Here is an 18,646-nt window from a genome sequence, read left to right as displayed (position 1 = left end):
GGGGAGCAGGAAGTAACTTTATTGGAAGGCGGAAGGTGGCAAGACTGCACGCAGCTACCCGACCCCAGCAGCGGGAGCGGGGCGTGCCTTCCAGCCGTCATCCACCTTCCCACAAGCCTGGGAAGGACTCCCTCCCTTCCCACTGGCGCCACGGGGGTGGGCACGGGTGCCTGAGAAGGCGAGCGTGTCCTTAAAGTGCTCGGCTGTGCAGTGGGACTTCGTCGGGGACTAGGAATGCCTGGTGCGCTGTGCACCGCAGCAGCCTCGGTGGAGACAGACGGGCGGCAGCCACCCGCAGCGCGCCGCCCTGGGAGGTCTTGCTCCTCCCCTTTCTCGCTGGACCTGGGAGACTGGCCTCGGGATGTGGCGCTTCTGCGAGTTGTGCTTGGATGTTCCCAGCGAGAGCGCGAGCTCAGATCTGGTATTCCCAGCCTTCCTCATCTTCCAGCGCCCGGTTGATCACCCCCCGCAGGTCTCTCCTTAGGGCCCCTTGGCGAAGTTTCTCCCAGTTCATGCTGCTGCGGGAGGCGCTTCGAGACAACGCGGGCATAGGGAAGGGCTGGCGGGGGCCCAACGGGTGGCGCAGCTCCAGTTTCTCCTCCGAGTCTTTGTCCAGGTCGTCGGAGCCCAGGCTGTTGAAGGCCTGCGCATAGCGCCGCATCCGATGCCGGTTGAGATCCTGCCTGTCTTCCACCCTGTAGGACACGGCAGGTGTTGAAGAGCAGGGCTCACACAGTGCTCGTGTCCTGCATCCCCACCCCGGCCACCGGTGTGAGCTGGTTCCCTTCCCTGCAGCTAGTGGCGCAAGGGGTTCCAGTCCACCGGCAGGCAGCCAGGCGTCAGCAAGCCGCAGGCTCTGGGCCACCTGCCCCGAGGACGCTCACGCTGCTCAGGCAAGGAGGCCAAGCCGCAGGGCCCCTGGGAGCAGAAGGTTGTCTGAGCAAAGCGAGGGGGCCAGCAGGACAGCTCAGGGGACGCCCACCCCCACGCTGTCACTCACCGCAGGAACCAGCGGTCCCCCAGGCCGTACTTGCGTCCGCAGATCCCAGAGCGAGGCCACAGGCAGCGTGGCAACTTCCGCTCCAGCATCACGGTGGTGGCCACAACCTGCAGGTGGGGAAGGACAGGGCAGTGAGCCATGAGGCCGGGTACAGACGGAGAAAGGAGCCGAGTAGCCTGAGAAGAGGGGGCGGGGGAAGAGAGGATGCCGGGAGCCCGTGGGCCTCCGAGGTGATGAACGACACCCCTGGCCTGGGGAGGTGCTGTGACCTTTGTTCAGCCTCCTTGTAGGAAAGACTCAATGGGACTTGAGCCCTCAAGTCTTCACCCAGTGACTTGGCATCCGTGGCCAAGCCAGGTGGGATGCGGGAAGCAGACTTGCTGCAAGGAGAGCTGGGACGAGAGCAAAGCAAACTGAACCCAGGGTATTATGACTTCACAGACCTACAAGTCGCTTACAAATATAAACATCCTACTGCGAGACCTAATCTCAGTACATTTTCTTGGGAAAAACACTTTCCGGAGCCAACCCCACGTTGCCAGCTTAGCTTTTCCGCTCTGTTTTCTACCCACCATACTTCAATGCCTTCCAGTCTGGGGAAATTCCATTTTTATTTTGCTGGAATTATTTTTGTTGAGATAAATTATTTCCTAAGTATATTTTTAAGTGAGGATTTGATTCATCTCATTGTCTTTTATCCCCACCCTGGCAGTGTGCCTGAAGATAGCTCCTGCTACCATAGGAAGTTTTTGTGACATTATTTTTAACACGTCCCATTTTTCTGGGTCGAATTTTGCAGATTTCACTATTGTCAAGGAGACTTGATACTCCAGTTTTTATTTGGGAACAAAATTCACTGAAGGAAGTTTTACCACACTTAGATTTATTTCTTGTTATTTATTCTCAAAAAGGCAGAGGTTCTAATTGTTGAGAAAGCTGTCCGGAATTCTCCCAGTGACTCCAATACTCTTCAGTGGTGTTTCTAATCCAGTTCTTCCATACATTTGCATTATGTCTGCATACAGTACAGTAACTGTCCAAACAAGTAGCGTCAAAATACCCTACCTCTTTCTGAGCTTAGGCAGTCTGGGGTGGGAAGGGAATGGCTTGCAGGAACCCCGCCAGCCACCAGGGGGCTCACCTGGGCCCTCCAGAGCTCATCTCGCTCGTGGGCCACCCGCCAGTGAGTGTCACCCATCATGGCGATGAGCAGGTTGAGCATGAGCAGTGTGGCGATGATGCCGAAGGCGGCGTAGGTGATGCAGTACATGAAGGGCAGGTCCACGGCGTAGTTGGCGGGGCCGTCGATGATGGTGAGGAACAGCTCAAAGGTGCTGAACAGTGCCATGGGGTAGCTGTAGAAATGGCCCAGCTCATCCGGGTCCTGCGTCTGGAAGATGATGTAGAAGGCTGCTCCACCCAAGGGAGTGAGAGTTACACAGCAAGCATGCGGTGACCAGCCCCCCGCCAGCTCCCTGCTACGCATGAGTCCTGTGCCCTTGTCTCTAGCTCACCATGCCAGCCCTCTCAACACTCCACACTCCAGATTCTATGTCCCCTGACTTTCTTCAGGTTCCGCCTCCTGCTCCCGAGAGCCATCTCTCCCTAACACTGCTGGTAGTCCCTCACCTTGGAGGGACATCCCATTGCCCCCCTCTTCCCCTCGCTTAGCCAGAGGCCTTCTTCTACACTCTCCAGTCACCCCAATCCCCCCTCCTGTGCCACACCCCCTGCCCGTAGACAGGTGATTTACCTGAAGCAAAGCCCAAGATGACCACGGCCATCAGCCAGCAGAATCTCATGAGGTCACCAAAAATCATCTAGAGTGGAGGAGGCAGAGAGAACACCACACATTCCCTGAGCAATTGTCCCATCCAGTGCCAACAGGTCTAACCCTGATAGGTCTAACAAGTCCACCCTCTAGGACAGGGCTTGGCTAACTATGGCCTGCAGGTCAAGTCTGCCTGCCTGTTTTGATATGGCCATAGTTTCTACTTTACCTTCAAAGATTGTTTAAAAATCAAAAAGAAGCAGAAAATGTGATTTTAAAAAAACACACATGCCTCACAATGCCTGAAATAGTTACAATGTAGAAACATTTTATAGAAATACATGGAGCCAGGATTGTGGCGTAACAGGTGAAGCCACTGCCTGTGATGCTGGCGTCCCATATGGGCACCAGTTCAAACCCCAGCTGTTCCACTTCTGATCCAGCTCCCTGCTAATGGCCTGGGAAAAGCAGTGGAGGATGGCCTGAGTACCTGGGCCCCTGCACCCGAGTGGGAGACCTGGATGAAGCTCCAGGCTCCTGGCTTTGACCAGGCCCAGCTCTGGCCATTGCGGCCATTTGGGGAGTGAATCAGCAGATGGAAGATCTCTCTCTCTCTCTCTCTCTCTCTCTCTCTCTCTTCCCCTGTCTTTGTTGTTGTGTGTGTATGTGTGTGTCTTCCTCTCTGTGCCTTGCCTTTCACGTAAATTAATACATCTTTAAAAAAAAAAAAAAAGAAAAGAAAAAGAAATACTTGGTCCTTGGTTAGGACTTAGTTCTAGGAAGCTAGAGAGGAGGCACTGACCTTCTGGATCATGATGGTGAAGGGGCCTAGCATCTGGAATCCTCGGGCAAAATACATGACATTGCACCAGCCCAGCACCAGGGCAAAGGACATGGGCACCACCTCCCCGTCTGTATTGGTGAGCCGCATGACCATGGTCATCAACACCATGAAGGCATAGGTGATGCTGGGGGGAGAGCAGGAAGCGGGGAGGTGAGAGGCGGGCTGGGGTCATCCTGGAGCCTGACAGCAGGAGCCTCACTGGGCTGGCACCCACACATGCAGACGCAGGGGCTCACACGCATCACTGGAGAGGGACCTCTGGAGGTAAGGTTCTCTAGGAAGCCAGAAATCCACCAGCTGGAGTCCTGGGAGGGAACGTGTGGAGGCGAGGGAGTAGGGAGACTTACATGAGGACATGGAATGGGCCCCCAAGGATGGTATGTCCGAAGAAGCGAGTGACCCCCAACCTGAAGATATCTGGAATCTGGAGAGAAGTCAGAGAGACACACGGGCACTTCCTAGCCCAGGGCACAGGCCACTCCCTGGAGCAGACAGCCTCGCCCTGGGTGCCAGGCACGCACCTCCACCAGCAAGATGATCATGGCCCCGATGACGGTCACCAGCTCTCCCACCAGGCGGATGTCATCCCGGGAGGTCACGTAGGCTTCCTGTGCATGGTGGGAGGGACGGTCAAAGCACTCAGATCCTAGGTCCTTGCCTGGCCTCCCCCAGTGCCTAGGACCACTGTCCCATCAGATTCTGTTCATCTGTCATACTCCCAAACTGCTCTTGGGAGGAGAAGGGGAGAGAGACAGAGAGCGTGCCTACACACACGTGTGCTTGAGACGCAGCTGAGGGAGGGAACGTGGAACGGAGCAGGGAGGCGACACCAGTCTGAGAGCACAGTGTCGTCCCCTGATCACGGCTCCGGGCTCTTACCTGGAGGAGCTTCTGCTGTAAGAGGGTGTTGTCCCGGGGGTCGGTGCGGTTGCTGGTCCTGAGCTTCAGGGGGCGGTAGATGCAGCACATGGTGAAGCAGATGATGTAGAGCAGGTAGATGGCACCCAGCACGCAGAAGTACGGCCGCCCATACCTCTTCCACTTGAGGCTCACCAGCTCCTTCACTGGCGTCTGGTCCAGGATGTGGCGAGCCTGCAGCCGAACGAGTACGACGGGCAGCTGCCGGCCACGGGCAGCGCTCCCAGCTCCCCACTGCTCGGAGGACCCCGTACCTCCCGCTTCTTGGTGGTGACGATAAGTTCCAGCAGGGACTGCTCATCCCCCGAGGAGTCGATCTCCGTGAGGTCATAGAGCGTGGACGTCAGCGGCCCGTATGTCCACTGGATGTACTTCCGCTTCTGCATCAGGTGCTGGAACATCTGGGGGGCACAGCGTGGAGGTGAGTCGGCAGCAGTGACAAGGCAGTAGTCACAGAGAGTGGACGGCATGGCACCACTGGAGAGGAGAGGGGCCCTCAGCTAATGGCCGCAGTCTCTGGAGGGCAGCAGAACCCCTTCCTCCCTAGGACTCCTACTAGTGCTTGGGAAAGGAAGTGAGAGACCACAGGGCTCCTGCTCTGGGGGCTGAAGGGGTCAGGAGGTCTGGGCATTTCATGCGATCCCCACCTGAAACTAGACTAACACTCAGAGCGGAGAAACTGGGCAAGAGAGGGGACAGGGGACAGAGAGAGCAGGCCCCACTGAACTGAGCAGGGGACCTGAGCATCAGGGATGTGTGTTCACACCCATTTCCTCCCAGGGCCAGCTGAATATGATGAACGTCCTTACGGAGCCAGCACAGGGCTGGGGGTGCCCTCACCACAGTGTTGCCCTCCACCCCTGCCAGCTTGAAGGGAGTGAGGCCCTGGTGGTTGGGCACAAGTTCCAGGGACTGCAGGTGGTCACTGTGCCCATCGTAGGACAGCAGCAGGTTGTACATCTGGCAGGCAAAGGTCTTGTTGGACTGCAGGATGAGGATGTGCAGCACCGTGTTTCCTGGGGGAGGACACAGGGTTCATGTGGACACTGGCCTGAGTCCCCGGTGGCCCCACCAGCTCCCTGGGGCCAGCCTCTTCCTGCCCCACTCCCACACCCTTGCAGCATCCCAGCCACTGCCTGTCCAACTCTTACCCAGGGAGTCCTGGGCCCGGATGTCGGCTCCGTGCTCAATGAGCAGCCTCACGATCTCCTCGCTGCCCACACAGGCAGCAAAGGACAAAGGGTGCTCTCCTGGGGACACAGAGGGACACATGGCAGGAGGGTGCAGGACAGAGAGCTGGTCTGCCCCAGGTGACTGCCTTCTGCACCCTACTTCTCAGCTCAGGCTTGGTTAGAGACCCTTGTCCAGCTGGTGCAGAGATCCATGGGAAGAACTGGCCTCTGGTTTTAAGCCCTTCCTACTACATGACAGATGGAGCTGAGAACAGGGCCCCCCTAAGTCTACCGGCCCTCTGCCCCTGCCCACCTCCCCACCTCCCCTTGCTCCCCGCCCAGCCCTGGCTCTCACCGTAGTAGATGAGGTTGTGGGGACTGCGGCGGAAGGCAGCACCTGTAGCTCTGGCAGAGACGCTGGCCCCACGAGCAAGCAGTGCGCGCACCAGGTTCAGGTTCTGGTTCATGACAGCGATGTGCAGTGCAGTCTGACCTGGCCCAGAGACAGCTTTCAGTCATGGTCTGTCTGCAGGATCCTTCAGGGGTCCCTCCCGCGTGTACCCATGCTCATCTGCAGGGCAGCTTGGGACAGAACGCAAGGACCCCATGGATACTCGGGGTCCCCAGGTTTCCAGCTGCTGCCTCTGCCTGTCCCCTGCCATTGCAGGGCCAGGTGTTCCAATGATGGGCAACCGTGACTGCCAGGGAAGCAGGAGGACTTCCAGAGATGGGAATCACGTGTACGGGGGTGCCGATCTGCTCTGCACTTCCCTCAAGCTGTGTCCCACAGGGATGGCTTGAAATTGCCAACAGGCCACCCCTTCTCTCCATCCCAAGCCCTGGCTCTCACCTTCATACAGTTCAGATGTCATGGGCTCAAAGACCAGATCTGGGGCTGCCTCCATCAGCACCATGGCGGCCTCCAGGTTGTCGTAGAGGGCTGCGATGTGCAGTGCTGTCTCCCCCAGGGCTCCTGGCATTTATAGAGAGAAGAGTCGTGGCTTCTGTGGGGCAGCAGGATCCCAGGCCCTGAGAGCCCCATGTGATCTGGGCACTGTGCTCCTTACCTCTCTGGTGCACCTCACAGGAATCATACTTGAGCAGCTTGTTCAGAGCCTGGACATTGTTCTCTTTGGCAGCTAGAAGGAGAGGAGACTCCCAGATCCTGACGGAGAACGGGATGGGGAAGGCAGCAATAGTGAGCAGGCTCATTAGCAGAAGGAGAGGTGGTGGCTTTGCACCACTGTGCATGCACACGTGTGCCTTAGCCTCCGGTGGGCCTGGCGGTCCCTGATCCAGGCAGGCGAGGCCTCTGCAGCTAGCTCTCTCTTCTACTGAGAGGTAACACACAGTGACTGCTCATTTCGCTTGTGTAGGAGACTGCCAGCGCCTGGTTTCCTGGCCCCCGGGTGCTGGGACCAGAACAGACAGTGTGTGAATGGGCTGTCTGTGCGTGTCCGGTGAGGATGGGTGGGGTTTCACTTTGGCATGCTTTCACCTCCAGACCAGTTTACCTCTGGAGTGGTCCTGCTCAATCCTCACCAGGTGCCCTGAGATTGCCCTGCAGGATAAGCCTTGTTTTGCATGAACTGGGTGTGCAAGGCATTCCTCCCTCATGTTTGTAAAGGAAGTCAATATGCAGAGGTGAGCAGGTTTTCTCCTGTTCCGTGATGTTCTGCCTATCCCACCTTCTCAGCAAACCCTTGGATCCTGGCACTTTCTTTCCAATGACAGCTTCAGGGCTCACTCAGAAAGCAACAACGGCCCATGAGAAAAAGCCTGGTGGCCTGGCTCTAGGCTCCTCTTCCACCTGGTTGCTCATTCATTCTCCCTCTCCCTCTCCCTCTCCCTCTCCCTCTCCCTCTCCCTCTCCCTCTCCCTCTCCTTCTCCCACTCCCTCTCCCCCTCTCTCCCTCTCCCTCTTCCTCTCCCCCTCTCCCCTCTCCCCCTCTCTCCCTTTCTTCCTCTCCCTCCTTCTCACATCTTAATCTCTACAATCTTCCTTCTTAACACATTATGCCACATCTTCTTATATGCCAGGTACCTATAAAGACTTCAACTGAGGGCCGGCGCCGCGGCTCACTAGGCTAATCCTCCGCCTAGCGGCGCCGGCACACCAGGTTCTAGTCCCGGTTGGGGCGCCGGATTCTGTCCTGGTTGCTCCTCTTCCAGGCCAGCTCTCTGCTGTGGCCAGGGAGTGCAGTGGAGGATGGCCCAAGTGCTTGGGCCCTGCACCCCATGGGAGACCAGGATAAGTACCTGGCTCCTGGCTCCTGCCATCAGATCAGCGCAATGCGCCGGCCGCAGCGGCCATTGGAGGGTGAACCAACAACAAAAGGAAGACCTTTCTCTCTGTCTCTCTCTCTCACTGTCCACTCTGCCTGTCAAAAAAAAAAAAAAAAAAAAAAGACTTCAACTGAGCAGTAATTTGAGCAGTAATTATACCACTTACGGAAATTTGAAATAGGCACTAAATTGAAAACTTATGACTCAATGGATCATTGGCATCACATGGACACTTGCAGGAAATGTAGGCACACTCATGTTTGGGAAGTGTTGCTCAAGCCAGCCACGCCAGTGTGGCTCCTGCATGTGGAACACCTGAGACAATAAATCAGAGGCAAGCTGGGGAGTGTCCATTTTCGAGCAGTGCACATTAAAGTTTGAGAAACAATGTTCTCCATCATGCTCAGAGCAGCTACGTCTAGGGCCATAAATGCCTTGTTATTTCAGCTATTAGCACCTTGGAGATATAAATTATGGCCCACAGTGACAGGTGCAGAGAAGCCGGGAAATCCAACGAGATGATTCGTCCGTTGACGTTCGTGCGGTTGTGAATGCTTCCGTTCTACCTTCTGACCTTCTCGGGTTTATTTTGTTTTGGATTCATAGATCCTTTTTGTTAATAGCTGGTCCCAAGTCAGATTATAGTCTCCCCTTACTTATCACCTGCTGCTCATCTCCTCTGACTCCCAAATCATCTTACAATGAACTAAAAATCTCTCTTAAAATCAGAACTTATCTTAAGGAAGACACTTGGTTCACTTTGGTTCAATTTTCTCTCTCAGTCTGGAGCCATTTGGTCTTGCTACGGGAATGGATGAAATAACCCTATTTACCCATAGATGGCCAATTGTGTGACACACAAGAAGTCACAGACAGGTTCTCACACTCTTCTGAGCTCCTGAAATGCTGGCGGCGGCGAGAAATACACTGCAAGACCTGGGGTGGGAGTGTGATCAGGGGAGGAGAAGTGAGCCACACATCCCTCCGAACATGGCCCCACCCTCCCCTGCAGGTCTCATGGCAGCCTTTGAGCGGAGTTCCCTCTGCAGTCAGTCCTTTGCTTTTCCAACATGTCTTTGTTCCCTAGCCCAGCGCTGGCGAAATGTTCTCCTAACTGTTTTCCCTGCACCCCATCCACCCCCAGCCCAGATAATTTCTCCAAGAGGCAAATGCAACTACAGCTCACGAAAGTCCCAGGGCCCTGCAATACCCAAGGAGAGGCACACAGAGGTTCTTTACGTCCCTTGTTCCTCCCACACACTGCTTCCACCAGCCTCTCGGTCTGGCCACATGCCTCAGCCCTGCAGTGCACACCCTACGCCTGTGCCACAGGGCTCCTTCCTCCTAGAACTCAACCCCCACCTCGCTGCTTGTTCATTGTCTGCATTGAACACCACACTGATGGACACCAGGGGACTCCTAATAGCTCATGGAAAGAAATGGAATTAAAAGTATGAGTTTATTTTGGTGCAATGACTTTTGAAATGCATGCAGTCTTTTCTCATCACATGTTTTCCAGAAACATTGGTTTTCACCAAAAATTTTGGGCACCAAAATAAACTCATTTTTAAATTCTGCTTTTGCGCAGATGTTCTGAAGCACGCTTGCACACCTCACATGGGACCGAGTCTCACTCCTGCTGGCCACGGGGCAAGCGAGTGAGCAGCAGGGCAGTGGGGTGGTTTGGCTTTCCTGCCTCTCGCATTATCTCCATCAGCCACCCTCCAAGACGACGCTGAGCAAACGCGTAATCCAAGTGAAAGCAGCATGCGCGGTATGAGACACAGCTGCAAAACAAGTGTCCTGCGCTCGTCACCACCACCACCGCTTCTACAACCGCCCGAACCCTCCACACAGAGCTTCTGGGGCTGGCCCTAGGACGGGGGGCGGGGGGCAGGCAAAGCTTTCCCAACACACACACACGTACACAACACACACAACACACACCATATCATACACACACCACACACACCACAATCACACACAACACACATCATACACACACCACAATCACACACAACACACACCATATCATACACACACCACACACACCACAATCACACACAACACACATCATACACACACCACACAGTACACTCAAAACACACAGCATATCATACTCACACCACACACAAATACACATACCACACACACCACAATCACACACAACACACATCATACACACACCACACAGTACACTCAAAACACACAGCATATCATACTCACACCACACACACAGAACACACATACCACACACACCACAATCACACACAACACACACCATATCATACACACACCACACACACCACAATCACACACAACACACATCATACACACACCACAATCACACACAACACACACCATATCATACACACACCACACACACAGAACACACATACCACACACACCACAATCACACACAACACACATCATACACACACCACACAGTACACTCAAAACACACAGCATATCATACTCACACCACACACACAGAACATACATACCACACATACCACAATCACACACAACACACACCACACAGTACACTCACACAATACACAGCATATCATACTCACACCACACACAAATACACATACCACACACACCACAATCACACACAACACACACCATATCATACACACACCACACACACAGAACACACATACCACACACATCATACACACACCACACAGTACACTCAAAACACACACCATATCATACACACACCACACACACCACAATCACACACAACACACATCATACACACACCACACAGTACACTCACAACACACAGCATATCATACTCATACCACACACAAATACACGTACCACACACACCACAATCACACACAACACACATCATACACACACCACACAGTACACTCACAACACACAGCATATCATACTCATACCACACACAAATACACATACCACACACACCACAATCACACACAGCACACACCATATCATACACACACCACACACACAGAACACACATACCACACACACCACAATCACACACAACACACATCATACACACACCACACACAATACACTCACAACACATAGCATATCATACACCACACACAAATACACATACAACACACACCATATCATACACACACACCACACACAGAACACACATGCCACACACACCACAATCACACACAACACACACCATATCATAAACACACCACACACAATACACTCACACAACACACACCATATCATACTCACACCACACACATAGAACACACATACCACACATACTACACACGCCACAATCATACAACGCACACCATATACTCAAACACACCACACACATACAACACACATCACACATATATACCACACACACCACACTCACAAAAACCACACACATACCACACTCACACAGAACACACACATCACACTCACACTAAACACCACACACGCACCCTCATATGTATCACACTCAGACACAATATACATACTACACTTCTCCTAAACACCACACACAGACAACACACACCTCACACACACACACACTCCAGGAAATGTGAGTCTTTGCTTTGCCTTACTTTTGTTTCAGCGCTTGTGTGTATCTCTTGCTTTACAATAGGCCACCAAGGATTTCCCTTCTAGGCCTAACCCACTCTGAAGCCCACACACATGCCCCACACACCTCCATTCTCTGTGTGTCCCTTGCCTTGTCTCTGCTGATGCCCTGGGGCCTGCAGAGGGCACAGATTAGTGTCAGACCCAGGGTTTCTATGTTTGCCAAGTAAAATCACAAAATGCCTGGGTAAATGTGCATTTTAGAGACATAAACTTTTTCTTAGTGTTAGTATACCCCATGCAATAGTTGAGACATACTAATGAGTAACAACTTACTCATTATGGGAAATTCAGATTAAATCGGTGTTTGTACTTTATCTGGTGGTACAGTTGGATTGCACCATGGGCCAAGTACCAGCTTATGACTCAGTTCTAGAAGGTTCCCTCTGGTTGCAAACTCCAGAATCCAGAAAATGAGGGCTGGGTTATGGATGGGTTCCTAGGGTATCAGCTATGACTTGCAATACATGATGGAACCACAAGGGGGCAGAAGAGGGCGCTCTAGCTCATTAGCAGTAAAGCAGACTGCTCCCCCACCCCCCAACAGCAGACAATCCTTGGGCTCCACAAAGAAGGCTCAAAGAGTAGTTATCCAGAGAGTCTGGTGCTTGGGGCGGCCAGAGCAGCCCCTCACAGGAGTTTAGGTCCCAGTTCAGGGAGGGCAGGGCGGGTGCTGTTGGCATCTGGTGGGTGGAGGGCAGTGGCACCACTAACGTCATACCCAGCACAGCCCCCCATTACTAAGAATTTGCCTGCTGAAACGTCAGTCATGCCAAGTGGAGAAATCCGGACTTAGGGGTGCAATTATTCATAACTCACTTTAGAAAAAGGATTGTTCACATGAACGAGAATTAGAAATTCCCTATACATAAAAATGTTTTCTAACAGATCATTAAATACTCAACAAAGGAGAAACAAAGAGATGAAGACTTTTAAGTTCCTGCTGATTAACTAGCAAGAAGAAATTAGGGAGCGAATCTGAAATTATAACAATATGAAAGGTCTTTCTGGGATCTACAATTTTTATTTTCCTGGGCAATTATAAAATTGAACAGCCGAGTTCAGTATTTGGCAGGTGGAAATCCAGCTGTGGACTTCCAGCACAGATCCTAGCACATCACTGGTTGAGTTAATGGATTGGTGATCTCTCCCTCACGGTCCCTGATTTGCCTTCTCTGTTCCTGCACCCCACCCCTCCTCTGCTCCCCGGGTTCTCAGGGATGTGTTCGTCTGTGTGTGCCACGTGAGAGTCCGGTTACGTTTTGGTTGCTGGGGAGCAAGGCAGGATCAAAAGAGTCTTTAGGAAAGTTCAAATATGAATTTTAGGGCTAGCAAGTCTAACTGTGCATGCAACAGAGAAAGCAGCCTGGAGCTCTGGAGTGACTTGGTCAAGGAAGTGGGGGACCTAGCCTTGACGACTGTCGTGTTTGCCACTTCTCTCTCCCCACGCTGTGGTCCCCAGGCTTGGAAGCAGAGTTAGAGAAGACACAAGGGGCCCACAGGCATGCAAGGGTCCTGCTGGTTTCTCCCCAAGTCTCAGCCCAGTGTGCTCTGTGGGTGGGGTTGGGAGTGGTACACTTGGAACATGCATTCCTCAGTGGGTACATTTCTGTAGGAGAGTTCACAGCCTCTCCAAACTCCAGAATCACTGGCAGTTGCCTTTTTACTGGTTGATTTTTAAAGATTGATATTTTATTTGAAAAGCAGAGTGACAGACAGAGAAAGAGAGACACAGAGAAAGAGAATTTCCATCTGCAGGCTCACTCTTCAAATGGCTGCAACGGCCAGGGCTGGGTTGGACCAAAGCCAGGGGCCAGGAGCTTCATCTGGGTTCCCCACGTGTGTGACAGGGGCCCAATCACTTGGGCCATCTTCTGCTGCTTTCCCAAGCACACCAGCAGGGAACTGGATCAGAACTGGAACAGCCGGGACACGAACCGGCACCCATATGGGATACAGCGCTGCACACCGTGGCTCAAGCCTCTGCACCTCATTTGTCAATGCGCTTTTTATTTTCCAAAGCAGCTTCTCTCTTGTGATCCCTGTTGCTCCTCACAGCCCTGTCCAGTGGGCAGAGTAGTCCTCCCGTTTTTCAGAAAAGGAACCTAGGGTAGCACGGCCGAATGATTGCCAGAAGATTGCAGAGTTAAAGGCACAATGCTGGGCCAAGAACACTGCCCCAGGCTCTCGCATCTCAATTATGTGGTTCTTCTTGTTTTGTGGCTCCTCCTGATTTTTCTCGGGGGTGGGGGGCAGACTCCAGGGCTGTGCTGAGGGATCAGTCATGTGTGGGGAGGAGACAGACATCGGTACTTTGGGTCACCTCCCTCCACCTCCTTCCAGATCAGGTTCCTGGCCAGCGGATGAGGAAGCTAAAGCCCCAGGGAAAGTGACTGTTAGCCGCAGCCTCCCTAACTGCTGCAATTCCTTTTATGCACGTAAGGAGACCCGTGTGCGTAGAGGTGGTGATGCACGTGTGTGTGTGTGTGTGTGTGTGTGTGTGTGTGTGTGGTTTCCTGAGATGGGAGCACTTGATCCCGTGGAGAGTTGCAGGGCTTATTTTTAACACTCTTCAATTCATATGTATTCAGACAGTTATCTGTCTAACCACAGGAATATCTCCTGCATGTGCTGCCTCCTCTCCAAACTGTCCCTGGGGAGAGAGAGTGCCAGCTCGGGAGAGGCAGAGCTGGGGGAGTCAGGTTTTGGCTGGTGTGAAGCTGTCCCTCAAACGTCACACCAGTCAAAAGTCAGATGCCAGGGCTTCCTCCTCTATGCTCCCCTAACACTGGATAACCTTGTGACATTCTGCGAGCTTACCTTTAGCTCAGAAACGTCACCCTCTGGGGACGCCGCCTGAGGTGCCGACATTCCATGTGGGCACCGGTTTGTATCCCAGCTGCTCCACTTCTGATCCAGCTCCCTGCTGATGGCCTGGGAAAGCAGCAGAGGATGGCCCGACTGTTTGGGCCCCTGCACCCATGTGGGAGACACAGATGAAGCTCCTGGCTCCTGGCTTTTGGCCTGGGTCAGCCCTGGCCGTTGTGGCCATCTGGGGAGTTAACCAGCAGTTTCTCCCTCTCTGTGTCTGTAGCTCTACCTCTCAAATAAATAAATGAATCTTAAAAAACAATAAATTTTTTAAAAAGTCACCCCGACATCTGTGTGTGTGATATCAGGACCACACCCACCCCCCACTCCCCTGCCCCCAGGGATACCAAAATCCACCAGCAAAAGTTCTGCATACAAAGGGTCATTTGCATCTAACCCACACACATCCTCCTGCCAACTTTAGACCGTCTCTAGATCAGTATCACACCTACTACAATGTCAATGTTATGAGAACCGTTGCTACACTATATTTTTTAGGGAATCACAACAAGAGGAAAAAGGCACACGTGTTCAGTACAGACACGGCCATCACAGGCCTAACTGCACTGTCCATGGCCGGAAAAATCAAATGCTTGTTGTTCAGCGTTTCCATTGTGGTGGATTGCGTCAGAGGGGCAACTGCGCGTGCGTGTTGGTGGGTTTTGGCCCTCAGAATGGGAGCCCCTGGAGCACAGCAGATCTGTCATGCTCATTTCTGAAGACCTGGAGCAGTGTCCTGTGCTCAGTGAACGTCTGATGCACGGGATAGCAGGGAGAACTCGAGCCCGAGGGAGAGGTGATCCGAGGGACGGGAGACTGCTGTAGTACGGCTTGGAGCTCAACCACCTGCACTGAAGCGGTGGAGGCCGCACGACTGAGCCCCAAGAGAAGTCTGCCCCGGAGAGGAATGTGGGGTTCCCCGACATGCCGGAGAGGCCCAAAAGCCTTTCCTTCTCCAACCTCCGCTCCTGGAGTCCCACCCACCCCCACTGCAAAGCCCTCCTCTGCGTCCCCCATCGCACGGATTTACTTGCACTGGGCTCGGGGCCTGCCCGGCTCCTGTGGGGATAACACGAGCTTCCTCCCACAGGGAGCTGTTGTTGGGATTATCCAGGACAAGGCAGGTGACGGTAACCAGCTCTGCACCAGCTCCTCACAGTCCGCGTTGTCCCTATGTACAGGGTCACCCCACCCCTGTGTGGTTGTCTGAGTGCCTTCCCTTTGTCTGGCTGGGAAACTCCCCTCCCTGGCAATGTTAGCATCCTCTGGGAAAGACCCACCCAAAGAGGAGCCAACGTTCCAGGCACCAGGAAGAAGGGGCTTGAGGAATGTGGGAGCAGATAGGGAGAGCGGGGAATGGGGGCGCATCAGGCCTTCCCAGCCCAAGGCTGCAGAGGGCCCCCATGGATAGGCTTGGGAAGACACGGGGGCAGACAGGACCGGTGGACGCCTGCTCCAGGCTCAGTCTTCACTCTGCTCGTCCCCTCCAGCAACCCACAGGGAACCTCCTCCCGCCCTTCCAAACCCCCAGGCCTGTCTGTGCTCTGTGCCTGGTGCCCCCAGCCCCATGGTCCCAAGAGTGGGAAGAGGATGTGTGGGATCAGTGACGACCTCGACTCAAACAACAATGCCATTCTATTTCTCCAAGATGTCATCAGTCAGACATGCACCCCAGCACGCACTCTCCCAGGCCTGGGGGGAGATAAGTGGGTGACTGGTGTGAGAGACAGGAAGCCCCGACTCAGAGCAGCAGCACAGCCCGGAATCCTTAAGCAAAGAACAAACTCTGGGTCCCTGGCAGCCCCCGGCTCGGTGTACGGCAGGCCCCCGCCTTCTGAGCTCGAAGACAGGAAAACAGGAGGCTTGGCGCTGGGATCGGACATTCCATCTGCCTGCTTAAAGAAAGTCCCCCAGGGCAGGATGTCCTTCCAGCTGCCACAGCTGAGTGGGGAAGCCTACAGGAGACCACGGAGAGGAGACCACAGGCAGGGCTCCCGGCATTCTCCTCCCCTCCCGCTCCTAACTCGCACTCTAAGCAGCCGTCAGAGGGCACATCAGACGTGTTTAGGAACGTTTCCAGGGGCTGGAAGCAACTCGGGGCCTAGAGCTCAAAGCCTCAAGCTCCCCAACCTGCCAGACAGAGTGGGTGAGCACTGGTCCTAAGCACATGGGGCACTTGGCATCTAGTACCGTGCCACCTCTCACCGACAGAAAATAAAAGCAATCTCGTATTTTCTAGGTGCGAGTTTTGCTGCTCTTCGTGCTTCTCCCATGCTACAGCCCCGTCGCGTGTGATGCGGAGTGGCGACTATGTTCACGGTCTTATTTTGTGTTTGCAGTGTCATTCATTCAACCATTCATTCATTCCCACATGCCTACACACACATACTGTGCGTTTCTGCCTGAGACTGTTCTAGGGCAGGGAGCAGAGACAAGGTGTTGCCGTACCTGCCAGCACCTTTTGGGGGAGGAGTATGGAGGGGGGCTGGGATTCTGTAACCTGTACAGGACCCGGCTCTTGGGGCAGTACTCACAAAGAGGCTTGCAGGATTGAATGGGCTCGTAAAGAAGACGTCTAGCACCTGTACGCATCCCCGCCCCTCCTCTCTCACCTGGGATCCTGGGGCGCTAGACCCACTGCCCAACATACCAGAGACAAAAGAATGCTCCCAAGGGGCCAGTGCAGAGCTGGGAGCACCATCTGTCCAGTACAGCAGATGGGAAGCCGGCAGGGTGATGGTGGGCGGAGTGAGACTTACCTCTTCTGCTGCAGCAGGTTTTGCTCATCTCGGCTCTGAGCCCATGACTCCTGTCTCTGGAACCATCTGCAGAACTTTCTCCATAGACAGAGAACTAGCCCCTTCTCCTTGGGCAGCGACAACCCCATGGAGTGTAGGGCCGGCTCCTTGGGGGGTTGAGGCCAAGGCCAGACCCTGACTGAATTCAGCCTTGGGGCCACATCAGTCCCCCGAAGGGCTGACGTGCCCTCCCACTGTAGAGGCCCCGTGTCCTCCTACTTCCGTGCCAGGCCCTGCGAGACTGCCTGTGGCCTCTCCAGTCGTGCTGGAGAGGGCTCTGATTCTGTTACACTTGGCAGGGCCAGGGCCCCCGCTGGGCTAGTCCTGTCCCTCCGGAGCTCCAGCCGGGAGTGAGCAGGAGCTGTAGGGACACTCCCTCTCTCCTCCCAAATTACCTGAGATTTAAAGAGACAGGCCCTACAGACCGGCCTACTGGCGGTGGAGGGGTGGCTTACGTCAACTCCAACTCTTCCTCCACCCTGGTCTCTCTTCCTGCCCCAAGGCCAGTCACCGCAGGAGAGGCCTTCAAAGAGATTACAGCACTCTCCCCTGGACTTTGGGACAGCCTGTGACCTTTTCTGGAAAGGCCCAGATAGGTTGGACATAAGGCAGAGCAGGTCCACTCCCAGGATGGAGGGTCCCCAAAGTGGTCCCTGTTTTCTCACTGTGACTTTTCTGTCTGCCTCCTCCCCCTTCAGTTTCAGAACCTCCCCCGCTCAGGTCCTGGAAACTTGGGCGTCTCTGCTTTTCCGGCTTTCCTTCTTGCCTGGACCGGAACAGGTGTACAAATGGCCTGGGTTCTCGGTTCCCACCGAGTCCCTCCTCCAGGTGGTCAATGTAAAGACGTGACGTTGCAAGTCAAACGCCACCTCTGATGTGCATCCTTATTTGGTTTTTGCTTATTTTACAGTCCTTTAAAGATGGAAAATTCCTTTTGAGCTCCCTACTCAGGGCGCAAAATCTAACTGTGGAAGCCCCTGCTCTGGGGCCTGGAGACCCAGCCCAAAACCATATACCTGCCTATGTGGTAGGGTTCCAGACACAATACAGTTAAACTTAAAACTTCAAATACAAAGAGGTTCTTTAGAAAGAACATGCCCCAGACTCTGCAAGCATTTTATCAGCTGCCTTTCAGAGCGGCAGGTTTGCGCACCTGCTACTGTGCAGGGGGCCCTTTAACTGAGTGCGCGCTCATAAACCTGGGAGAGGCTGAGAGGCAGGTTTTGTCCTCCCCATCCTACCCAGCAAGAAAACCAAAGCAAAGCACCTGAGGCCACAGAAGTGGCAGGGTCAAGACTCAGACCCACTCTGACACCCAGCCCACCTCCTCCCTCTGCCCCCACCCCCCAAATGACAGCCTGCACTTGAAGAGAGCTGACAGGCGCAGGC

General features: G+C 54.0%; 1 protein-coding gene across 2 annotated transcripts; it reads right to left on the bottom strand.

The window, feature by feature from the left end:
- Position 1: 1 nt before the first annotated feature.
- On the bottom strand, positions 2 to 17,348 carry TRPV6 (transient receptor potential cation channel subfamily V member 6). Of its 2 annotated transcripts, NM_001082776.1 has the most exon segments (15): positions 204 to 695; positions 1,001 to 1,107; positions 2,142 to 2,410; positions 2,754 to 2,820; positions 3,574 to 3,739; positions 3,963 to 4,039; positions 4,137 to 4,223; positions 4,495 to 4,707; positions 4,788 to 4,934; positions 5,374 to 5,549; positions 5,685 to 5,783; positions 6,061 to 6,198; positions 6,556 to 6,678; positions 6,773 to 6,870; positions 17,219 to 17,348. In NM_001082776.1, coding segments are annotated over 15 exon segments (2,178 nt in total). In that variant the 5' UTR covers positions 17,347 to 17,348; the 3' UTR covers positions 204 to 412.
- Between the last annotated feature and the right edge of the window lie 1,298 nt (positions 17,349 to 18,646).

The sequence above is a fragment of the Oryctolagus cuniculus genome, chromosome 3 (genome assembly GCF_964237555.1).
Source record: "Oryctolagus cuniculus chromosome 3, mOryCun1.1, whole genome shotgun sequence".
In the NCBI taxonomy this organism is placed as follows: domain Eukaryota; kingdom Metazoa; phylum Chordata; class Mammalia; order Lagomorpha; family Leporidae; genus Oryctolagus; species Oryctolagus cuniculus.
Note: the sequence above shows the minus strand (reverse complement) of the source record. Positions and strands in the feature narration are given on the sequence as shown.